The sequence below is a fragment of the Entelurus aequoreus genome, linkage group LG14 (assembly GCF_033978785.1).
Source record: "Entelurus aequoreus isolate RoL-2023_Sb linkage group LG14, RoL_Eaeq_v1.1, whole genome shotgun sequence".
NCBI classification, from domain to species: Eukaryota; Metazoa; Chordata; class Actinopteri; order Syngnathiformes; family Syngnathidae; genus Entelurus; species Entelurus aequoreus.
Genome location: NC_084744.1, coordinates 12,703,059 through 12,729,045, shown reverse-complemented (window position 1 = coordinate 12,729,045; position 25,987 = coordinate 12,703,059). Strand labels below are relative to the sequence as shown.

The 25,987-nt window shown below is 38.0% G+C and overlaps 1 protein-coding gene across 1 annotated transcript; it reads right to left on the bottom strand.

The window, feature by feature from the left end:
- Nucleotides 1–1,088: 1,088 nt before the first annotated feature.
- On the bottom strand, nucleotides 1,089–25,623 carry LOC133664389 (ankyrin repeat domain-containing protein 10-like). Its single transcript, XM_062068961.1, has 6 exons — nucleotides 25,160–25,623; nucleotides 22,719–22,871; nucleotides 16,355–16,446; nucleotides 6,254–6,519; nucleotides 3,525–3,632; nucleotides 1,089–1,469 (listed from the first exon to the last, which is right to left on the bottom strand). Exons 1-6 carry the CDS (start codon nucleotides 25,349–25,351, stop codon nucleotides 1,276–1,278), a joined length of 1,005 nt encoding a protein of 334 aa, XP_061924945.1. The 5' UTR covers nucleotides 25,352–25,623; the 3' UTR covers nucleotides 1,089–1,275.
- Nucleotides 25,624–25,987: the final 364 nt, after the last annotated feature.

The window sequence follows — 25,987 nt, the reverse complement described above, 5'->3', positions numbered from 1 at the left end:
GGGCCATTTGCAGCCCGCAGCTGGAAATACTATTGCAAAAATAAAAATGAATGAGGTGAAATCTAACGAGAAAAGTTGCAATGTTGACACAAAGCTGCCATGCTGGCTTTTTTTTCTTCTTTTGTCTTTCTTTATTTTTCTTTTTTTGCCATTGCCCCCCCCCCCCCCAAAAAAAGACAAAAAATCAATGATATAATGAATTATTTTCAAAGCTACAATTCTTCAAATATTTCACTTTAAAATGTTTTATGTGGTAAATATTGCATGTATTGTGTAGTTGCCATATAAAAACATCGTTTTATTTGACAAAAGAGCATAAAACAAACAAAATAGTTCAAACGTAAAATCGACAGATGTATCTGATGTTGAACTCGTAACTTAAGTGTTGAAAGTAACAGAAAAACCTAATAAAAACGTATCACTTTATGAGTGGGGCACCTTTTGGATCCCAAATATATTTAGTGGTATTTTATTTATCTTTTCACTGTGATTACTCAAAAATATTAAGGAATTAAAATCCATGCATTATTGATCTTTTATGGTTGTAATGACTAAATACTGCATATTTCAGTTTTACTATAAAAAACAAAATTGTTTTTGACATAATAGCCATAAAACCCTTTTTTTATTACTTTATATCGACTTGAAGTTGATATAGAGATTTACTGTAAATAAAAAATAATAATAATTTGAATTATTTTTAACAATGTAATGACCGAGACCCTTTATGGTCCCCGGGACCTCTGAAGGTAAAATAAATAAAAAATCCATATATTTTGTCATGGTTTAAAAAGGAAAAATATCAAAATGGCCCCCACATGCTTTAATTTTTACGTGTGCGGCCCTCAGTGGAAAAAGTTTGGACACCCCTGCCGTACCGGTACCAAAATATTGGTATCGGGACAACACTAGATTGCAATTAAATTGAAATTTTGTGAGGAAAAAGTTGGCATTTTACAAGAATCTAAAGAAAAAAGTTGGAATCAAGTCTTGCACATCTTCTTGTAACAGTCTGAGGTTTTATCTGAATTACAGAAAAATGTTCCCCCTTTTTAGTGTGGCCAATGCTTTTGTAGAAAAACAAAAAATTTTGAGCGTCGGCAGTGCTTTAATGAAAATACTCCTTCGAATATTACAAACAACATAAACAATCGTTTTAACAACACAAATTAAGACCCACGTCTGCGTCGGTTATTTACAACAACAAAAAGAAAATGGGCCGGCCTTTGAAGAGACAAGTAATGACTATTTTTGTAAGGCAAATGAAGGGACACTTTAGGCTCCGTGGTAGAGCAGCAAGGTGCTGAAGAGGGCGTGGTCGTAGAACTGCTGTGCATTCACACACTTCTGGTGCTCCACTTGGCTCGTCTCAGCTGACTCCCTGTGGTAGGAGCGTGGGTCACGTTGCTTTTCTTCCTCGCACCCAAACGCAAGCTGGGGCGGACACTGACCGACTGAAGGAAAGCCCACTGGTAGGGGAGGGGGACAGAAAGAGTCATGAGCGTGCAAAATCATTTGGGGGCACTGATTCCGTAGGTGGGAATAACATCAATAATAGTCGAGTCTTTAGTAAAGAGATTTCAACACCTCAAAAGTTGAATCATTAAATTGTCCCTGCGAGTGTTGACCCCCAGACCTCCTTGTAAATAGGTCACGTCCTCCCGGTTGGAGCGCTGCATGACACGGTGAACTACCTTCTTCTCACGGTTCAAAGTTTTAAAAAGGATCCTTTAGGACGCCGTAAGCCGGAAAGACTCAGGCGCAGGTTGAAATAACGGTGTTCGGACACAATTAAAAGGGGGAAAGCAAGAGGAAAAACTCAGTACCATGTACAAAATGGATCAAAGTTTAATGATTTTTACATCATTAATCTGCTCAGCACTCCAACAATGGCACACAGGTAAAAACAAACACCTGTACAAACAAAACGATCCGTTTACTCATAACGGCAGTGCCATGTTCAACTAAGTAATAAGGCAAATGTAGAAACACATGACAACTTTCCAGAAAACAGCTACTAAATGATACAATTTCTGTGTAACATATGTAAGCACACGGAGCCAAAACGAACACAGACATACAAAAAAAAAAAAAGAAGCCTCTTACACCATTAGGGACTCATTTTTTAGAAGCGGCACTGAATTATTCAAACCTCCTGCGCCACGTTTATGTTGGGATTTGCTTTGGCATTAGACAATGGTTAATTATTTAACTGTAGCAACTAAAGAGAGCGCTCTAATGTCTTCATAAAAGGGAGAGTACAACCTAAATCAGGGGGACGTGGGTCCGGTGTGGCCTGCAAATGCCTTTGATCAAGTATGACGTAACATTACAAAAGCAAAATACCGTACAAGCCCGAATATACAATAATATTTGTAGAAAACCCCCCCGTCATTTTACAGTTGGGGGTGGTGTTAATTGATGTTTACATGTTAACCTCTCCCCAAACGAGTCAGAGCATTTCTTCCAGGTGACCTGGATAGATGCCGGTGTGAGAGGCTGAAAAATGTCTCAAAGAGGGGTCATGATGCTAATTTAGCGATAACGCTGATAAACCTTTTTTATGTGTCGTTGTTCTGTCACTCACATAAAAAATGTGATTTACATTTTTTTTTTACTTGTCCAAAAACAAGTCTTGGAAAAAAAAAAGCCTGGTGGTATACTTGGATCAATACGGTAAAACCTCAGAGTAACTGTTATATCAAAAGTGTGGACCTGGGAAGACTTTATAAAAAAGCTCCCTGATAAAGAAGACAGGTGTCAGGACCCTGATCTAAATGAATACCTGAGGAATATTATATTTATCACATGGGGTACAATCCTAAAGAAACACTTTTTTAGAGCTATAATACATTATATGGATAGTAATTATGCTGTCAAGTGTTGCTTTAAATGTTTCCCAACACGTTTAGCCATCAGCACAAACAAAAGCTAGTAAATTGCATCAATAAGAACAACATTGCCACGAAAAGCAATACACGTCTACACTGGAATAACAAATACATTTTTCTTCAAAGACAGTTTGCAACATTCAACCAACTCGACAGGGACATACATATAATTAACTCTGTAGATGAAAATGTCCTATAAAATTGCGCAAATAAGTATTTTTTACAAAGAAGCTGAGAAAATTACCAGTATAATTAGATAAATGTCTTAAGTACAATTGAACATATTCATTTTAGCTATATGATTGGAATAATTGGAAACATAGATAAACCTACACGCACATAACCGCTGCTGCACTCTGCCTTTATGCATACAATAAACAGCTTGACATTAGCAAAATATATCCACGACAAATAGTAATATTATTAGAATGTGCCACCACACACACAGACACCCTGTCTACAAATAAGCATAAGAGTTGGTGCAGCGACATGGTGTCTGCATGGATGCCACAGTGAAGACCTCCAGCTCTTTAGTAGCGAGTCTCGACCTGTCCTCATACTGATCCATGGGCCCTGACCCGTGCTCTGCTGGTGCCACCCCATTCAACCCTAAAGCAAAGGGTCGTGGCCCACCTGAGGTTACAGTAGATGCCAACTCTATGGTCATGCCCTCCATCTGGGTGCCTCCGGCACCACACAGTGGCTCGTTTCCGTTCTGCATCTCAAGCGGCATGCCCAGACCTTAAGGAAATTAGAGATTCGTCTCAATATGATGCAGTTCCACAAGCACAATAATTAACATACAGTACTGTTAAAAATAATATGTGTAAGTAATAAGTGTACATTAATATATTTGTAAGGCCAAAAAACAACTCTGGCATTGTGGCGCTTTACCCAGTGTTGTGGGGATTTGTTATTTTCTTCTTCTTTGATTTATGAAAGGTATTTTAAATAATTCCAGACAGGAGAAAACAGCTGGAGTAATAGTGTAACTAAGTTGTACGCCATCCATGTTTTAAAGAAAGAAAAATAACAAATAAACCACGTACTGTACATTACATGATACATCCCAAACACTGAGTGCCATACAAAGGGGAAAAAACAAAAAAGCTAGACAGAACGGACTGACAGGGCTCTGAGCTTAACTCAATAATAATAATAATTATATATATATATAATAATAATAATAAATATATATATATATACACACACACACACCAATCCACTCAACTAAAATAAATAATATATATATATGTATATACACAGTATATATATATATATATATATATATATAAATATATATATATATATACACACACACACACACACACGCACACACACCCACTCAACTAAAACTTGCTTATTTTTGCCAAGAAATATGACATGTGAAAGTGACCTACATAATTGTGTTCTTTAGATTTTTCAGACTGTACAGATTTGTATTGGCTGCAACATACTTTACACAACTGCACATTTGCTTGTGGCTGCCAAATATTGAATTATGTGTGTTTATATTATAACTCATATTTTTAAGGTAACTCCTAGGGCTGCAACTATCGATTATATTCGTAATCAAGTAATCTATCGATTAATTTGTTTGATGAATTGAGTAACTGAATAAAACACTTTCTAGCCTCAATGCAACTTTTAGGGGAATTACATATTATTTCTTCTTATAAATGCACATAACACTGTCACTATATATTACTTAATTATTTTTTTAATAGTTAAAAAGAAAAAAAACTAACCAAATGAACATGAACCATGTAATAGATAATACATAATAGACCAAACTAAACAAAAATACTGATACAATTTCACACATGGAGTGACAATGTATTCAACAATTTATCATATATATATATCAAGTCTACCTTGTCTGTATGCACATGTGTTGTGTGAGCAAGTTTTAATGTCGTAGATGTGATGTTTTATGTATTTGTTTGCTGTTTTTGGTGTGGCCTTGCTGCTGCCCTCTTGGCCAGGTCTCCCTTGGAAAAGAGATCTTTGATCTCAATGGGATTTTACCTGGTTAAATAAAGGCTAATAATAATAATATATGCATTTGTAAAAGGTATTCATTGGAGGAGTGGTGTACAAACAACTCGTTAACACTGTAGTTGCTAACATATCCTCACATACATTTAAATAAAACATTTGTTATGCAAGTCAGACATATACTAAGATGGCAGTAGCTGCCAAAATGACCTTTGCCTTGTTTCTGCTGGTTTGCTGCTCTTAATAATGCATATTTAAAAACATCAGCTGTGTTTTACAGCGCAAACATTTCACCACGATGTCTGTTTTCTCACTTTTACATAATTGCAACAACTCTCATCTTCTCTCAGCTCATTCCACTTTGTTTTTTTCCTGAGCAAATCTCTCTTATTCACACTCCACTAGGTTGATTGGCAACACTAAATTGGCCCTAGTGTGTGAATGTGAGTGTGAATGTTGTCTGTCTATCTGTGTTGACCCTGTGATGAGGTGGCGACTTGTCCAGGGTGTACCCCGCCTTCCCCTCGAATGTAGCGGAGATAGGCTCCAGCACCCCCCGCGACCCCAAAAAAGGACAAACGGTAGAAAATGGATAGATGGATAGTCCCGCCCCCTGAAAGGCATTGTAAGCGCCTTTTATGGGTGCAGTTATTCATTATTGTGAGTTATGTAGAATTGATTTATCAGTAGGGGTGCTAAAAAAAAAAATCACATCTGGATCGCAATTTATATTTATTCAGATTATGAATCGATTAATTTAATTTTCAAAAAATATATAATTTTTTTTACCAAATACACTGCAAGAATTGATCCTGAATTGAATCATCACCCAAAACATTGTCTGGGTACATACATTTGGCAGATATCCGATTTGCATTCATATTCAAGCTGTTTCTAATGGGAGTATTTAGAGCAGTGGTTCTTAACCTTGTTTGAGGTACCGAACCCCACTAGTTTCATATGCGCATTCACCGAACCCTTCTTTAGTGAAAAATAAAATGTTTTTTTTTTCAAATGCAAGACAAAGTTATATGGTTTTTTACTGGTGCACAAAATTGAACTGTGCATGATCATCACCTTGTTCAAAGAACAAAACCAACACAGTGCATGAACTCGCAACAAATTACACACCTGCAAATCAGATGGAAAATTACAGGGAACATTGTTTTGGGGTATCCATAATACACCGATAGGGAGAAGTTTTTATTTACACGATGAGTCGGGTGTGTCTTGACCTCCGCGGCGGAGGCTCCGCCGAACCCCTGAGGCCGACTCACCGAACCCCTAGGGTTCGATCGAACCCAGGTTAAGAACCACTGATTTAGAGTAAAACACACGTCACTTATCCAGCCGAAACCACTCACCATTAGGCCTGGCCTTCTTCACCGGGTTGACTTCCTGCTCATCAAATGACCGCTTTCTGTTGGGTATGCCGTTCAAGAAGCTGCGGCCCTGGATAGTGGGATGAGCGTGGCCCCCATTCTGAGTGATGCCATTGAGAAAGGCACCGTTATGGAACTGAGACATGTTTTGTTGGAAGTTCTGGGCATTGGAGAGAAGCTCGGCGCACTCTCGAAATCCCTGGGCGTGGGCCAGGTCGGCAGCGGTCAGCCCACTGGCATTCCTCACACTGTGCCAATGGGAAAAGTTGAGTGTCAGCAGGGCTTACTGTATGTTTCCTTGTGAACAAATAAAGAAAACAACAAGACACACACTCATACATACACACCTCATCAGGCAAACTCACAAACAAGACACGTACAACGATGAAAGTAATTGCCTTTGTCATCAGCATGACAGATGATGACGGATCCCTTTTGGATCGTTTGCATCATCTTTTCAAATAAATGAATGATTCTTAATATTAAAGAGTCTGCTGGTTGAGAGACGGGATTAAAACAACACAATCTATGCAGAGTGTGCCTGACAGGATCTGACATGAGAAAGCAGACAATGTCATAAGAAGAAGAATTTATATTGAATAAGATCACTAAATGTCAGCCAATGTGACACTGATGAGGTGGAGCATGAAAAGGATATCTCCAAGTCCAAATGCAAGCGACAGAGATCTGGAGTATTTGAAGTGTTTCAAGTCAGTCTGTAAGGCAAAAGGTCACAACGGACGAAAGAAGACACCTACACTATTAATAAAGTAGCTAAAAGAATGCCATGTGGCCAAAGCAGGATTTGAGAATTTCTTCAAGTGAAGTCCAAAAAACAGAGTCCATCTTCTGGGCAAAGCCAAGAATGAACAAAAGAGGATGATACGGCAGGACGATGTTCAAGTATCTTCAACAAATCTTGACTGGGAAGATTGGTATTTCAAGATGAATTCTTCATCTTGTTTGAAGATGAAAGGGCATAAACAAGTGTGCCTTTGTGCATTGTTGTGTTAATCACGCCTCTCTGTAGCAGACTTTCTGTGTGCAATAATGAGCGAGCAAACAACTCTGGGAGACTGGATCAGCGTATTTGTGGAATCGATGTCACTTGGCAGTAAAACCCATCATTATAATCATTATTATGAACTTAACTTAAAAACTATATTCTACTATTTTGTTGTAGCAGGTAATACTTTCTCCCTTAATGGACAGAAAATATTTTAACTGAGGTAAATGCAGATTAATGAGCAGTATTCTCTCCATTTTCGAAACAATACTGCTTTTGTTTCATGTGGAGCTCTGTGTGTTCTCCACGCAACAGCAAAATCTTTGTCAACTAAATGGAAGCGCTGGAAAACAGCCAGAATGCTGCTCGTGATACATACAAAATAGACAAAAACGCTACAAAGCACGCTACTGCAATGTATGAGTTATATAATTGAACGAATAACATGCAAAAATATGTTTGGGTCAGAAGGATTGTTGTTTCACTGTGACCAAGTGGCACCGACTTCCACAATATGTGATGACTTCCAGCACAATAAAACTGGTTGCTCTTGTTTTTTTTCTTCTCTATAAAAACCTTTCAGTAACTAATACTTGAAACATTTTAAAGAAAGAAATATAAATAAATTAAAATCACACAATAACTTGTTGTACATCACCCGCCCCCCCTTTCAAATTAACGCTTCCAACAAATTGGTCAAATTAGATAATTTGCATTTTAAAGCGTTTTTTTTTCTGGTCAGGTAGATGTACTTGTCTCACTCTCAAGGAATACAGCTTTTTTTGTAAAATCTTTATCTATGTCGTGCTTGTGAGCAAACCATATTGGCCTGCTGTAGCAGCACTTTAGAACTAAAATAACCATTTTGGCAACTGCCACCTCTATTGTGTACTATTGTCCTATGACGTGTCATATGATGTCATATCATTCCACCGCTCGTTCCCAAGGCCGTCTTCTACGTTCCAGCATTAAATTCCAGCAGCGCACCGCTCCCTATAAGGAATACAGCACTTCTGTTTATTTATAAGTGGGCATGCCCACAATCAGATTCATACTTTCAGTGTAAGGAAAAACAGTGTTTCTGCTAGACAGGTTGAGGTAATACAAAAATTATCTGTGTGTGCAAGTTTCTCACTAAGTTAGAGTGACATTAATTAAATGGTACTAGATTTGAATTTAAAACAAGTCCTTGAAGTTATTAAACTAATGATAAAGAGTGACATCAATTAAATAGTCACGGATTTGAATTTTAAGTAAAATAAGTGCTAGCATTCACAACATTTGTAAAAATGATGTAAAACATGAAAAAGTATTCCTTTGGTGTGATGTGACATCTCCAATATGTTTCAATTAATTTGTTTGATTTGATTATTAAAAAAAGGAAGCGTTAATTCTTTTTAAATGCCTGGTATGCTTTGCTTTTCAGTCCTAGGCACATAAATCTGCTCTAACTAAATGGTCTAACCTCCCAGAGGCAGCCTATTGTCATGCTACTGCTTTGACATGGGACTCACGTGATTAAACCTGTCCATATAAAGGGCTCCTATGGTTAGTTGACAAAATAACATTTAACAAAAACATAAATCTCAAGCTAAAAATTAAAAAATAGATACATGGATAATAAGCAAAGCATGCAGGTCTAAAAAGTTCAAGTTCAAGTGATTCATTGACAAAAAAACCTAGCATTAAAACCAATCACCGCAAGAAATACCTCAACAGTTTGCCAGTGTGTAGATAGGAAGCGATAGTGAGAACACTCAAAGCCACAACAGTGCGGCTATCCCAGGGAACGGGGCAGACTCAGCAGTGTCTATGCTCCCCCTTTTCTAGGATTACTTGAAAAAACCAAGTCATTTCCATCTCAATGGCTGCAAAACAATTAAGACGTTCGGTTCTGTTTCAGTAGGTGAGCAAACTTTTCTTTTTCTTTTTTCCTTATGGTAACTTATTGTCACTTTCATGAAGGAAAAGATGACAAAGATTACAGGTCAATAAACAAAGACTAAGAAATTGTATCAGGTTAATATACTGTGACAGAACAATATTAAAAGACATTTCTTGGCATGAAGTTAAAAAATATTTGGCACAGTGACATGACAGTGTATAAAGAACCATTGCAACAGGATGATAGTTACCATTACATACAGTTAATAGGTCAGTAAATAATGCTAAGCTCAACAGTTTCTTATATTTGTGTCTGCACTCAGCCCTGACTGCAACCTCCCAACACTGTTCTGCCTCCTGATAGCTGGCTTATAGGACGTTTTTACCCATCCCAAGGCTCATGACAAATAAAACTAACAAAAAATCATATAAATTATTAGTCTAATGAGGTTAATATTATATATGAATATGTTTAGACATTATATGAAGTGTTATCATTTATTATAAGTGTTTGAAACCCTTTAAACTTTTAAAAAATACATATTTTGAATACCTAATCAAATTAATTTGTAATAAATTAGTTGACGACAAATGTACACAGTAAATATGTTCTTTTAAATAATAAAATGTCTATTTCAAACAAATTATACGTTTATAGCTTTGTGGGGCTTATTAGTTTTTTATACAATGTTTGATGCAAGAGTTTTTTAATGTAGGGACAAGCCCATATTTTTAAGATTAGAGATATACTTGATTGAATTATTTTTTAAAGCAGCTTTCTTACTTAAAGGCCTACTGAAACCCACTACTACCGACCACACAGTCTGATAGTTTATATATCAATGATGAAATCTTAACATTGCAACACATGCCAATACGGCCGGGTTAACTTATAAAGTGCAATTTTAAATTTCCTGCTAAACTTCCGGTTGAAAACGTCTATGTATGATGACGTATGCGCGTGACGTCAATCGTTGAACCGGAAGTATTGGTACACCATTGAATCCAATACAAAAAGCTCTGATTTCATCTCAAAATTCCACAGTATTCTGGACATCTGTGTTGGTGAATCTTTTGCAATTTGTTTAATGAACAATGAAGACCGCAAAGAAGAAAGTTGTAGGTGGGATCGGTGTATTAGCGGCGGACTACAGCAACACAACCAGGAGGACTTTGAGATGGATAGCAGACGCGCTAGCCGGCTACCTCACCTTGACTTCCTCCGTCTCCGGGCCGCCGACCGCATCTATGATCGTCGCTCCGTCGATCACTGGAACGCAGGTGAGCACGGGTGTTGATGAGCAGATGAGGGCTGGCGTAGGTGGATAGCTAATGTTTTTAGCATAGCTCTGTGAGGTCCCGTTGCTAAGTTAGCTTCAATGGCATCGTTAGCAACAGCATTGTTAAGCTTCGCCAGCCTGGAAAGCATTAACCGTGTAGTTACATGTCCATGGTTTAATTGTATTGTTGATTTTCTGTCTATCCTTCCAGTCAGGGGTTTATTTCTTTTGTTTCTATCTGCATTTAAGCCCGTGGTGCTATCACATTAGCTCCGTAGGTAAAGAGCTTCGCCGATGTATTGTCGTGGAGATAAAAGTCACAGTGAATGTCCATTTCGCGTTCTCGACTCTCATTTTCAAGAGGATATAGTATCCGAGGTGGTTTAAAATACAAATCCGTGATCCACAATAGAAAAAGGAGAAAGTGTGGAATCCAATGAACCCTTGTACCTAAGTTACGGTCAGAGCGAAAAAAGATACGTCCTGCACTGCACTCTAGTCCTTCACTCTCACGTTCCTCATCCACGAATCTTTTATCTTCGCTCAAATTAATTAGGTAATTTTCGCTTTCCCTGTCCAAATCGTTCTCGCTGCATTGTAAACAATGGGGAAATGTGAGGAGCCTTTCAACCTGTGACGTCACGCTACTTCCGGAACAGGCAAGGCTTTTTTTTATCAGCGACTAAAAGTTGCAAACTTTATCGTCGATGTTCTCTACTAAATCCTTTCAGCAAAAATATGGCAATATCGCGAAATGATCAAATATGACACATAGAATGGATCTGCTATCCCCGTTTAAATTTAAAAAATTCATTTCAGTAGGCCTTTAATGGTCACCACTTATTAGCTCGCAGATCATCTGAGTAAAATGGGTTCAGCTATTTAACGGAGTGTAATCGAGGCTTGGGCACATATTTGATACACTAACACAAACACGTAGATGTGCATGGTAATCTACTGTATTGCAATAGCTAGTCCACATTACGTTTACAGTAACACAAAGCAATACAAATAGTTCAAATTAATCTACAATTAAAATAAAGACTTTATTATAGACTCCATTTAATAATGCAGACAGCTGAGTAGAAATTGTAAAACCGCGTTCTTGTAGAGACGGAAATAACATTTGAATATGTAAAAACTAAGCTTTTTAGTTTGTTTAAAAAAAAGGACAATCCTGATGGTATCCTCATAATACCGGTTACGATCTGGCGCTATACAGATTTTTTTTTTTGCACCTTCATATAGGAGACGCCCCACCCCCAAATATGATGGTAGAGAAAACACTGAAAGGACAGCTGACTCTTGCTGTCCAAAATCAAGGAACGCATCCGACGATGTCAGTGTGACTGTAAAAGTTGAAGGGAAAGAAAGAAAGGACATTTTATTGCGGTTGTCCAGAACCACATGAAAAGTATTTGAAACCTGGATCGAAAGAAGATAAATGTTGTACAAAAGTTCTGTTAGGGGAATATTTTCCACCTTAAAGCAGAGTAGAATGCATAAACAGCGTAGAATGCATAGGGAGTTTCATTCTCTATTCACTTTGTTCTGTTAAAGGACAAAAACACAATGAGTACACCTTGTGCGTTTATCTTTGCAAATACACACACATAGTGTATCTTATTTGGTTTGGATGGTGAGAAGAGGTGCCAGGAACAAGACGAAGAAGAAGAGAGCAGGAGTTCAGGAGAAGTATTGATGCAGTATTGACAGTCCAGAGATGAGTTTCTTTTCTTCTTGGCACATAATGACAGTCAGTTGCAAGTGGGGAGATGAGGTGCATTCAAGAATAAGTTATGAGGACTAAGTGATGTAGACGTGCTGAATTATTGGGACACTTGACAAGCGAATAATGAATGAAAGCAGACTTTTAACCTAAAATGTTGTGTATTGAGATAACTTATTTTGTAGAGCAATGTGCTTATTGACTAATGCATTTATCCAATGTTACAGTTTGCAATGGCATTTGATGTAAAAACTAAGCCAAAACCATTCATTCGATTGAATCTCTGCGGCAAAAATATTTTTAAATTAACAGCCCTTTGAGACACTTGTGATTTAGGGCTATATAAATAACATTGATTGATTGATTGATGTAGCTGCGTTTGTGAATATTTAAGAAATATTTCCATATATGTCAAATAACTGTTATAGTACTTGCCTCATAAACTAACAGTATTGACAAAAAGGGTGAGAATTAATATTAAATTTAAATGTATTTATTACTACTTCTAATATTGGATATTGGATTGTCATGAGCCTCATACCCAGCTAACTTACCTGCCTTAGATTGTGCCCAACTACATCATCCCTTAAAAAATAACTTCATAATAATAACAGAGACTAAAGACAAAATCTGTAATCTACAGGGAGGGGAAAAACAACATCATTTAATCACTTATACTTTACTCATCAGTTCATAACCAAATATACATTGCAAAAAAATTGGAGCATTCAGGAAATTAATTTAGACTAAGCAGTTTGAGGTAGCCAAAACAACCAGGGGTTCCATGGACAATTAAAAGTAACATTTAGAACAAGGTAATAATGCACAAAAAAAAAAAGATTTCATTTCAATGAAATATTTTATCCATCAGAACCACTGAATAAAAGTTGACATGTGTCACTTGATGTTATAAAATAAATTATTGATTTTCAACTTATAACAGTTTCAAATTCAGATGTGTGTGTCTGTCTGTGTGTTTATATATATAACAAATTACACAAAATAAAGCTCATCAACAGAAATGTTGGTTTGTCATGTCTAAATATTTTTTACTCAGGCGTGTCATTTAGTGCAACAAATTAAAAATCCCAAAAGTTAACAATCAGAACACTGGAACACACCCTGGTTGATTTGGGTTTACGGATGCACAATGTCAGAAAAACAACTCATTGCACAGCAGGTTACAGAGGTATGAAACTGCATTTCAGATATTTTAAAGAAATTAACTGAGAAATTAATGTGCAGTAACACATATTTCGGGGATAGAGTGCCATGAAAAGACCATCCTGAAAAACTATAATTACATATACAGCTGTAGCCAGTATTTTTCTTAAAGTCATTTCAAAATAACAAGCAACTAATAATTTCTTGATGTGTGATATTTTATCCATTACTGCTTAAGATGAAGGTGCTTTGTGTGTCTGATTTTAGTGACATCGCTTTTTAATATGACTATAAGACTGAAAACGGAATGTTTTATTATGATATAAGCTTCTGATAAAGAATGTAATATTTAAAAAATAAGGACAGCATTATCCTTTTACACATTCAATAAAATAAAAATAATTTTAACTAGTAATTTATTTTAAATGAAAATTGCAATTAAATGAAAAAATTAAATAGGCAAACAATAGTAGAGTTAAAACCTAGTTATATCCTGCGGGTGCCAGGAAAATGGTAGGTTGTGATAGTTCATGTTATACTTGATCATTCTTATGCGTATATGACGACGCCTTCCTTAAAAATCATTTAAATTGCTATAACAGTCACAGACAATGACCTAGTTAAAAAGGGGTCTGCAACTTCAGCTCTGGCCCTTGTTGTGTCTCCCTCAGACATTTTTTTAACCCCGAAGTGAGAAAAGTTAGCATTTAAAAAAATAAAAAAAAGAGTTCTATAATTTCCGACTGAGGCTGTGAAATTTGTGAATGCACACCAGCGGAGTTCTGAGGTGCAAGGAAGGCAATAAAAGAGACTGGAAGCCTATGTGTGTGCAACTGGAAGCTTTTCGAGTGTGCAACCCTTTGGGTAAGCTAACCATAAATATTTGCCAAAAAAGAAGAGAAAAACAAAGTTTAATTTCACATGGACATATTGTTTTTTCTTGTAAAACAAAAAATATCACCACTTTTAAAAGTTTACAAGCTGCGGTGCGTTTTGTGGCTTGATACTTTTTTTGTTTAGTGGAAGAGGCGGCAAAATGTCTCTTTTGATAGTAAAAGTTTCAGACTCCTGATGTAATATTTAGCATTCTAGCCGTCAGTCCATTTTCTACCACTTGTCCTTCTTTGCGTCACATGGAGGGGCTGGAGCCTATCTCAGCTGCACTCGGGCGGAAGGCAGGGTACACCCTGGTCAAGTCTTGTATTCTAGCTATTATATTGTGTTTATTTATGCAGTTTCATACAATGCAACATAGCTATGGCAGTTAAATAACTTCCTAATTAAGTGCAATGTGCATTTGGTTATGCAGTCAAAACTGCATGTAAGACATTAACCAAAACAAACGTTAAATAAACACACACTCTAGAGTTACCAGAGATCATGCAACATGGCTTACTGAGTTAACAACAGTTTATCAACATTTTCATCAAGCTGTCCTTGTGTTTGGTTGTTATGGTTGAGCAAAGGGCTCAAAAAGCCTCGTAAAATTAGTTAATTATCAACTTTTATTAATAGTTAGCACTCTCTCAGATCAAATGGGGTCAACTGCCTACCAAATGCAAACAAAGGATTTTGTTTATAAAATATTTTGGTCTTATTATTCACACAAACGGCAACTTGATGAGAATTATTTAAATGATAAACAACATTTTTTTTTAAAAGAAGAAACACCTTTTCAAAGGCGCACCACCAAATGAAACACTTCTCGGTTAAACCGCAATAACATGCGAGTGTTGAGCAACTGAATTATCCAACAATTGTACGATTTGGAAGCTGACCGCAAATTTGGGGAAAATGCCTCTAAAGTTGCATAAAAACGGAACAGTCACTCAGCGCTTGAGCCAATCTTTCCAGACATCAGGGTTGAGTCCAGTGAAGTCCAGACAGTTGAGTTCACTGCTATTATTAGCTGCTAGTGCAAACCACAAGCTTCCGACTGGCTATATGCGCTGTCACTTATCAAAAACATAGCTTTGTCTCGTCGATTTATGAGACGTCAGCCGTTTACTTATGCTCACACATGCTTGTTTTTGGAGCGTATTATTGTTTAAATATTACTGTGGTGAGCTTATTTTTTATTCTAGTACGATTATTAAAAGTTCAAAATGTGATCCAAAGCTTTATGCAGGTCAAGTAAGACTTAAGAGTCCTGTACTGTTCCGATATGAATAGCACTGTTCCCCATACATTAATTGATTGGATAAGATTTGGACCACCACAAATAGATTTGACGATGCCAGTTCAGAATCAAACTCTTATTTCGAAACGTTTTAAAAGTACCACATCTGCTTCCTGTCTTGTGTTGCGATCGTTAAGTTCTTCTCTTGGTCGCCAAAGTCATTGCAGATGTGAAGAAACCCTGCACGGGCTGATTTAATATTACAGTTTAATTGGCACTACTAGTATGCCAGTGTATTTGCTGACATTTTTTATATTAATATGCAGTTTACATGCATATAAGATGCAGACATTGCGTTAATTGTATTACATGTCAGAATACTAACACGATCTTGCACTTCAGTATTTTAGAAACTGTGATGTATCATGTTGTATGCATGCATGTTCGAAATAAACTCAAACTCAGTAATGCATGGTGTGTAGCGTACACGTCAAAGTCCACATTTACAGTATTTCCCTTAGTTTTATTTTATTTACTTTTTGCCAAATGCAAAAGTTGGCAGGTATGGCCAGTGTCCATAAAAAAACATGCCTGTGGGTCTTGGCCACATATGCAAATTAGACAAAGACAGACCTGTAGAAAACAGCACATACAACCCCAAATAACCCCAGAGTGAGTCAGTGTTTAACTAGCAGAGATGATTCATTTCGTCCTACATCATTTTTCATTAGGTAATATATCTGCTATCAAAATGTTCGGATCTTCACTGTCACTATCGAAACGTCTTCGCTGCACTGATTTTGGTGGCGAGCCCTTGTAAAGGCATTGTACGTACACAGTAGGGAGAGAGAAGACAGGGAAAGAGATAATGAGCTGACACAACATCGACCACAGGACTTACTCAGCTTTTGCTCCCTGTACCAAGAGAGCGTTGATGCACTCCAGACTGCCTGCACGTGCAGCCTTATGGATGGGCGTCTCGCCCACATAGTCCTGAGAGATAAACAGGCCAGTGCGGGTTAAACATAGAAACACATGTCTGCGCTAGATAGAGCAAGAGTGCAAGCCCAATCACTTGCCGTTTTCTATGATAAACAACAGCGCTTTATGATGACAACCTCACTAATTTCACTTCAAACATGAACCTACTTTACAGACCTAAACCTCCACACAAACTATTCATCAGATCTAGCACAAGAAACCTAAATACATCAGTTGACACTTGACAGGCATCACGGTATGCTTATTTTTTTTAAATGTTTAAATGCACTTATGTAGAATCACCAGGTAAGAACGTATTGAGCCACATGTAAGACAGCACATTTTACCATGAGAAAAAAGTCTGGAAAGAAGGGCAAGCCATTTTATATTTCAGGGTCAGTAGGTTTATACATGCAAACTAACAGGTGGCACCAAAAGACTTATGTCCAAATGAGTCAGAGCTTTTCTTACTGCCACTTACACACACCAGTAAGAGTTGCAGCCGCTGGAAGAAAAGCATCTCAAAAGATTGAATACCGGTATTTGGTTTTTTTTCCAGGCAATGTCGTCTTATTTTCAAGTCAATATGGAATGTTTGGTATGCTTTAAAGAATAGTCAGCATTAAACTGACATGTTTACACAAAAGTCATGAAAACATATAATTCCTAGTTTAAGAGCAAATATACGGTACTTGTCTTATTTTGACTTTAATAGTGTCAACCTATTAAAAATACAATGTTAATTTTCAAGGATTGTCACGCATCAGAACAGCAAGGTCATTGTCTGTTGTTGGGACACAATGACACAAAATAAATACAGGATTGGCTAGGGCTGCACGATTAATCGAACCAACATTTAGGTTTTAATTAGTGCAATAACCAAACCGCAAGAGGCAGAGGATTTTTTGTCCTCCGCCGTCACCGGCATTTGAGTGACAGACATGTCCGCCAATCAGAATTGTTGAGCCTTGCGTCCTTTGCCTTCTGACCAATTAAAAATGTTTAATTAAACAGCATGTTTGTGTGCTGTGCAGTGGAGGCAGTGAGTACGCTAATAACACCACTTGCACCTCAGAAAATGTTTTGATGGTGACTACGCCTGGGCCAATAGTCAATAAGTCAACGATGAGTTGAACTACTTTGCTGGCATCGATAAATTGCTGTCTGTTGCTATGAGAAAGAGGTCTCACTCAGTGCATCGCTCTCAGCACCTGAGCGAATATATTTAACAGTATAATTAACTGAACGCAGTAAGCCCTGTTTACATTCATTCACAATCTTTGTCTCTGTGAGCGAAGAGCAGGACTGCCAGCTTACACATACAGGATTCGCCTCCCTACACACAACTCGCTAGTGAGAAGTTCCGCAAAGTAACAAAAATGAAAAGGAAACAATATGATTACAAAGCCAAATCTCCCGTAGTGGGAATATTTCAGCTTCAATTCGGATGGGCAGTATGAGCCCATCAGCACGGACGAATGAGCAAGAATGCAATGATGGCAACTAGAAAACAACCTGACCTTGTTTTTCCAACTTGGGAAAAAATGCACTTTAAGATCTTCATTATTTATTCAAGTTAAATGTTTGTGTACAGAGATGAGAGTCCATTTTATTTTTATGTTTATTTAAGATAACCAAAAGGTATTTACTTGAGAAATATCCTTTTATATAGCTACTTGAATTAATATCATATATTATGATTACACTATGTTATGATCAATGTATAGCTTTTATCAGTTATTTCCTTAGATTAAAAGCAGGATGTAGACAAAAGCTCTGAGTCTGTGAAGCCAAACATTTTTGAAAGCAGATTATTCCATAATGTCCTAAAGCCTGGCACCTTTAGACAAAGAATATGTTGATTGACCACCTAAAAGTAACATGTCTTCCTTCACTCAGTATTTTCACAGTTTTATGCATGTATAAAATATAAAAATTGCGAATCGAATCGCAATTAGAGAGAAAAAAATCGCAATTAGGTTGTTCCCAAAAATTGTGCAGATCCAGTGTTGGCAGTAGGGTTGCACGATTAATTGAAATCGAATTGACATCGAGATTCTAATTAGTGCGGTTAATAACTGCAAGAGGCTGAGGTTTTGTTTTTTTTGTCCGCTGCTGACCGGCATTTGAGTGACAGACACGTTGGCCAATCAGAATTGTTTAGCCTTGCGTTTGTTTGTTCCTCGCTTGAAACAGGAAGACAGACGTCTTATTTTGTGCATTGCTCTCAGCACCTGAGCGCATTTATTGGACAGTGAAGAGTGACCCCTCTGTTCAGTCATTAACAATCTTTGTCTCGGCGGAGACGAAAGTGGGGCGCCGTAGCAGACACACACACACAGTACAGAGAGTCTCGCAACTTGCCGGTGAGATGTGCTGTTAACTAACACAAATTAGGAAGAAAAAGATAATAAAGCTAAATGTCCCGCTGAGAGAATATTTCAGCTTTAAATTGGACGGGCGATATGAGCCCATCTACATGGACAAATGAGCAAATATGCCGTCGCGATCACATGATAGCAAACAAAAAGACAACGTCTGACCTCATTTTTCCATCTGGGAAACCAAATGCACTTTAAGATGTTCAATATCTGTTTAGGTTAAATTTTTGCACACAGAAATGTGTCCATTTTTTGTTTATTCATTTAGGATAAAGACAGTACAATGGTAAACAATTCTACAGTAATGAGAAATACAAGTTTATATCTTTTTAAATGGTTACTTGCATTATTACATTACATTATAATCACTGTATAGTTTTAATTGAATATTTATTCAGTTAAAGAGCTTGATGTTGACAAAAGCTCTGAGTCTGTCTGCATAAAGCCAAATATTTTTTGAAATTATTGCATATTGTTCTAATGTGTGGCACATTGAGACAATAACATGTTGATTGACAGTCTAAAAGTAACATATATTCCTTCACTCATTATTTTTGCAATTTTAGTGTATAAAATATAAAATCACAAATAGAGTCGCAATTGCAATTTGAGAGAAAAAAAAAAATCACAATTAGTTTTTTTTCTCAAAATCGTGCAGCCCTTGTTGGCAGTGAAAACATAAGATTTCCGTTGCCCAAAACCTTGTTTTGGTTGTGTTTATTATGCAATACTTTGCCTTGCGCCTGACAAAAACATTGCAATATGACATAAATAATAACAACCTCTCTGCATTATGTTTTTTTTTTACATTTCCAGCATGATGAGAGTCATGTAGTAACTAATGCAAAGAGGGTGAAAGTCTGCAGGCAATGTGTTGAACTTTTCACCCAGACTTCAGCACCACCCACACATACACGCGTACACATACACACAGTTGTACATTATTATAAAAAACGCAACAGAGTGGAAAGGGGGAAAAACACACACACCCAGTATGACTCATGTTCAAATACCAGGCGAGGCAGTCTGGTTCAACTGTTCAGCAGACAGGAAATGAAACCAATGTTCATGTTTAAGATGGCTTGTTTAGCATACATGTAGAGAAAGGCCAGTTATTAAAAAGAAAATGTCTGCACTCTGTGTTATTGAGTGTCATGGTGACGACAGCATGTTATGTCATGGTGACCTACTAATCTAATTTCTCTAAGTAGTGTAGCGGAGCATACACTATAATCCTAGTGCCTGAGGATGTTCATGTAAAATACTGCAGGGCGGTAAGCACACAGTAGTGCGAGCACGACTCACTTTTCAGAGAAGTTTAAATAGAAATACAACTATCAAGGGGCAATAATAACCTGTGGGGGTTTATGGTCAGATGATCCCCCTTGATGGGATCAGTCTGAGCTTAAGCTGTCGCAACACTCTGCTCATTTCGCTCACGCTACTGTATGTTCGCTACAGAAATAATAGATACATACCACAGATTAAATGCCACTTAACAAGTCAAGTCATTTTTATAAACATGCGTCAACTGCAATTACATCAGCTCGTAGATAGACTATTGTCCAATCACACATTAAAAAGACGGTTCCTTACCAAAACAGCAGGCATATAAAAACATTTCGAAGATATATGAGAACGTTGAGTAGGGATGGTTTTTGTTTAGAATTTGACCAATACTAGTACCAAATCGGTACTTAAAATATGTTGCTGGTGCTTAAACAGGGCCCGAAATGCTACTTATAAGAAAAACATGCAATTTTTTATTTACCGTAATTTCCGGACTATAAGCCGCTACTTTTTCCCCTCGTTCTGGTCCCTGCGGCTTATACAACGGTGCGGCTTATATACGGCCTGTTCTTCTCCGACACCGACGAGGAGGATTTCGGTGGTTTTAGTACGCAGGAGGAAAACGATGACACAATGATTAAAGACTGACTTTTCATATACCGGTAGGCTGGTTATTTTGATAACGTACAGGCGAGCACTTTGTATTACTTTGCACCGTTGTATTATTTGTACTCTGCACGAATGCTGTTCGCCATGTCAAAGATGTGAAAGTTTGATTGAATCCCTCACTTACGCAGTTGGCAGAGGCCTCCGTCAAGAAAAAGGTCAGAAGGGAAACTTAAAAGTCGCCTAAAAAGTCCTGTCAAACCATTTATGCAAACGATTGTTGAATATATCATATGCAATAATTAATACCAGGTACAAAGCTTTTTCTTTCTGGAACACACTTTTTTTATTATTTACTGAAATATTGATGATGATGATAAGAAGAAAAGTCACTTGCTTGGTTGTGTTAAGTGTTGTAAATTTAGAAGGAGGAGAAAAAGCCATCAATCTGTCAATCCTTTCCGTGTCCGGGCCAGGTAAGGTTCCCCGTGGCTCGGGGAAAACCACCTTGGTTGCCAAGCTACAAGGAGTTGAAGAGTAGGACTGGATAAAGTCCAGGTGTTCGTCTCTTCTGCGTCCTTCTCCCCCTTGAAAATCCGGGGGAGAAGGTGTAAATCTCGCGCCAGGCCGTACCCATATCCGCAGCAGGTCTCCAAGGGCGGTATAGCTCGGTTGGGGCGGTATAGCTCGGTTGGTAGAGCGGCCGTGCCAGCAACTTGAGGGTTGCAGGTTCGATCCCCGCTTCCGCCATCCTAGTCACTGCCGTTGTGTCCTTGGGCAAGACACTTTACCCACCTGCTCCCAGTGCCACCCACACTGGTTTGAATGTAACTTAGATATTGGGTTTCACTATGTAAAAGCACTTTGAGTCACTTGAGAAAAAGCGCTATATAAATGTAATTCACTTCACTTCACTTGAATGATTGAAAGATTTATTGTTAATAAACGGGACGCTTTGCGTTCCCAAACAGTCATCTTTGTCCCGACAATCCCCTCCGTGGTAGCAGGAACCCCTATATACTACGGTAATTACACATCAAAACCCTGCGGTTTATAATCGGGTGCGGCTTATATATGGAGCAATCTGTATTTTCCCCTAAATTTAGCTGGTGCGGCTTATAGTCAGGTGCGGCTTATAGTCCGGAAATTACGGTATATAACATTTCTTCATATCCATCCATCTGCTATACAGCTTAAACTCCATAGGGTTGCGGGTAAGCTGGAGCCTATCCTAGCTGACTTTGGGCGAGAACAATGTTTATTTTATTTTTATGAAACGTGTCATTTAAGCTGAACCGACTTGTAATTGAAATACTTCAATTATAATAAATTCCATGGTAACCAAGTGCATTCAAAAATAAGATATAAAATCCATTAAAAATGGTCATAATAACTACAGCAATACAGAACATTATGTATTGTTGATGCTCATAAATCTGGGGGTTCGTGAATGCAACCTTGCACGCCGTAATTGTCATCGGTGCATTACAAGGAAGTGCTATGTTGTTGTTGAGGCTACTGGCTAGCGCTGCTAGCGGTGTTAGAATAGACTAGAAAGCCTTTATTGTCATTATACACATAATTAGCACAATAGAAGGACTTAAGAGGGCTGTTGTTAACATGTCAAGGTCGGCAATAACATTTAAAAAGAGCATCAGACTGTGTGATACTGGAGAGACGCTACATTTTGTTACCTGCACATTATTGGCACCGAAATGAGGCATCGATAGCTTCTGTTTTCGGCCTGTTTATCATTTATCATCGGTTTACATTGGATGATGGACCCAACACATTTGTTAAGCACTTTATACATTCTAATATAACAATTAGTTTGAACAATTAAAGGAATTTCCTTTGATAAAACCTTGTTCCTAACAAACACCTGGTCAATGGTCATTTGGATGAAATAAGCCCATGGGGTATAACATCACCTTGGGTCATTCCCATTAATGTATGAAACAATTTGTATGATTGTGGTCACTCTCCATTCTCTGTGTGGTGACGTACCTGTCTATTAATGTCTGCACCAGCTTGAAGGAGCCATAACAAGCACTCGGGGTGGCCTCCAAATGCCGAAATGTGAGTGGGAGTCTGTGCAAACTTGGAAGTCACCGTGTTGACCCCGCAGCCCACCTGCACCAGGCGCATCACACACTCCAGCTAAAAAGACAAGTTTGATGTACAATATAATGATTAGTTCATTTAATTATTTACGAGCAGGTCAGTAAAAAAATGTATTAGATTTTTCATCCTAGGTTATGTTTGCTTTTGGTATGCACTTTTTGTGCCAGTCCAGTCTTTTTTGGAAAGTTCAAACAATTGTTAAATAAACAAAGGTGCAATTTTAAAACATTTTGGAATTGTCCTCTCTGTTCCTGAATTTAGTGTAAAATGGCAAATGTACAACAACAAACCCAACGTTTGTTCCTTGCATCAACAAAAAGTCCTATTCAGAACCATTAAAAAAAGCCACAATGGATCATAGAAAAATCCATCCATCCATCCATTTTCTACCGCTTAGTCCCTTTGGGGTCGCGGGGGGCGCTGGAGCCTATCTCAGCTACAATCGGGCGGAAGGCAGGGTACACCCTGGACAAGTCGCCGAAAATGTTAAACAAAAAACATTTTAACAAATTTTGAACTGCTGGCTTTTAATTTTCTTTTTTTTAATTCGTCAACACATTTTCCTATTCAAAGCATGCAGCAAAATGTCCGAACTTTTACTGATCTATGAGAGGGTACCTTGCAACTAAAGTAATAGGTGAACATCCTCATATATACGTATATATTATCATCATATGCAATTGTGTGTTCTTGTGTATTTCAAAGTTAGGTTTAAAAAAATAAAAAAAATAGTACCGGTAGTTAGTTATGTAAACACACTGGCCTTTACACAATTAAAATCCCCCATCCATGCATTTTCTAACGCTTGACCATCTAAGTCACCACCTCATCGCAGGAGTACCTGGAGGGAACCCACACAGTCACAGGGAGAACATGCAAACTCCACACAGAAAGACTGAGCCCGGGAATCAAACCCAAGACCTTCTCCTTATGAGGCATGAGCAGTAACCACTGCAGTGCTGCTGGATTAAAATCAACAACATTTAAATAGGCAGACTGACTTGTTTAGCGTTTTTTTTTTTTAAAGTAGCAGCAGTATTTGGGTCTAATATGTTTTCATTGTGTGGGAGTTTACTCTTACTATTGGAACTAAGATGACCATCTTGCCTTTAAAGCAGGGGTGTCAAATGTACGGCCCGAGGGCCGGATCAGGCCCGCGAACAGATTTTATCCGGCCCGCGGGATGAGTTTGCTAAGTATAAAAATGAGCCGAAATTTTAGAACGAAAGAAACTGCTGTTTTAAATGTGTCCGCTAGATGTCACAATAGCAATTCTTTGTATCTTTGTAGATTATGCTACATATGTAAAAAAAATAAAAATAAACCACATGATATTAGTGCACTAGGATATTGTTTTTTATCTTGATAGATTGAAAATTAACAGAGTTTTACCATTTTGAAAAACTTATTCAGGTGTTACCATTTAGTGGTCAATTGTACGGAATATGTACTGTACTGTGCAATCTACTAATAAAAGTTTCAATCAATCAAAAAAACTGATGAACATCATCACATAATGTATTCAGAAAGTATAAATAACGACAAATAAAGATAGAACACTATTAGTCGCAACATGTAAATGTAAAAAAAACAACAACAACATTAAAATTTGTAATTTTTCAGAATGTGCTTGTTCTATTTTTAAACAAAGAAAACAATCTGAAGTTGTCTTTATATTATATTGTATATTAAGTATGTGTCCATGAAAGGGCATTTTATGACTTTTTTCTTAATACTTGTGTATGATTTTATTGCATGATTTTTTGTATCCCTTTAATTTAGGTAGCCAGGGACTGCAGATGGAAATTCGCTATTTAGCTATGATCTGGTACAGAACATATCTGTCTTTGAGCTTAATGTTTCTGTGCATTGTCCCTTCAAACAAAGACTAAACTAAATTTATTTCTAAGTTATCGAGCCGTGATTTTACCAGTCCGGCCTAGTTGGGAGTACATTTTTCTCCATGTGGCCCCCCAATCTGCATTAAAGCAGAACTAAAGTAGGCTAGGCAGATTTGGAAAAAGGTTTTTCCTCATTTTTCTCAAGCTGCTGTGCCTCATCGGACATATATACTGTTTTCTTCTTTGCCACACAGTGCAGTGCAGTCTCACACTTAACAAACATTATTGAATGTATATCAAGTTTATTCATATATTGTGTGTTCCAGCCGGCGTCGACGCTCGCAGTCCATTGTCTGCGTACTGTTATGGCGGCTCATTAGCTAACAGTAGAGGAAGCGAACATCAGGAAATGGCCGAGACACGTCCAAAAATAAAAAATAAAAAATAACGTGAATGAAAATGGGTCTTTATGGATTACACTACCTTTCCGAAATGCGCCGCCCAATGTATGGGCGTCCAGCCGTAGAAGGTGTCCTCCACGGTGAGGACAGCTGGATTGACGGTGCTTTGAAGGAGGGAGCACAAGGCGCCGACGTCTCCATCCCTGCACGCCCGGTGCAGCGGGAAGCGGCTGTTCAGCACCTCCTCGCTGGAGAATCCAGACTCGCTCGACATAGTTGTGCGGGGAGAACGGTTAAAACGCACAAACGAGGGGAAAACAATAAAGTCTATGTACGAGGAGAGAGGACCCGCGCCACCCCGGCTTGATAGTGTCTCGTTCTGCCCGACAACACAAAAGCACACCACCGAAGTGAAACTTGAGGACCGCCGAGCGAGAGGCAAACCCTGGTATGGCGTCTTCCTCTAAGCCAGGAATGGCGCCAAATGAACCCGGAAGATATGGACTGGATGACGCCAAATGCCCGGATTGAATTTTTTTCTTCTACTTATAGCTCAGTTCATTTCAGTTCACCCATCCATCCATTTCCTACCGCTTGTCCCTTTCGGGGTCGCGGGGGGTGCTGTAGCCTATCTCAGCTGCACAGTTTCTGTTTATTTCGAACATGCTTACAGTGCAATTACAAGCCTGTCCGAAAAGGAGTAATGCCGGTAATAATAATAATAATAATGGATTAGATCAGGGGTCACCAACGCGGTGCCCGCGGGCACCAGGTCGCCCGTAAGGACCAGATGAGTCGCCCGCGGGCCTGTTCTAAAAAAAAAAAAATTTTTTTTTTTTTAATTTATTTATTTTTTTTAAATTAAATCTACATAGAAAAAACACAAGATACACTTTCAATCAGTGCATCA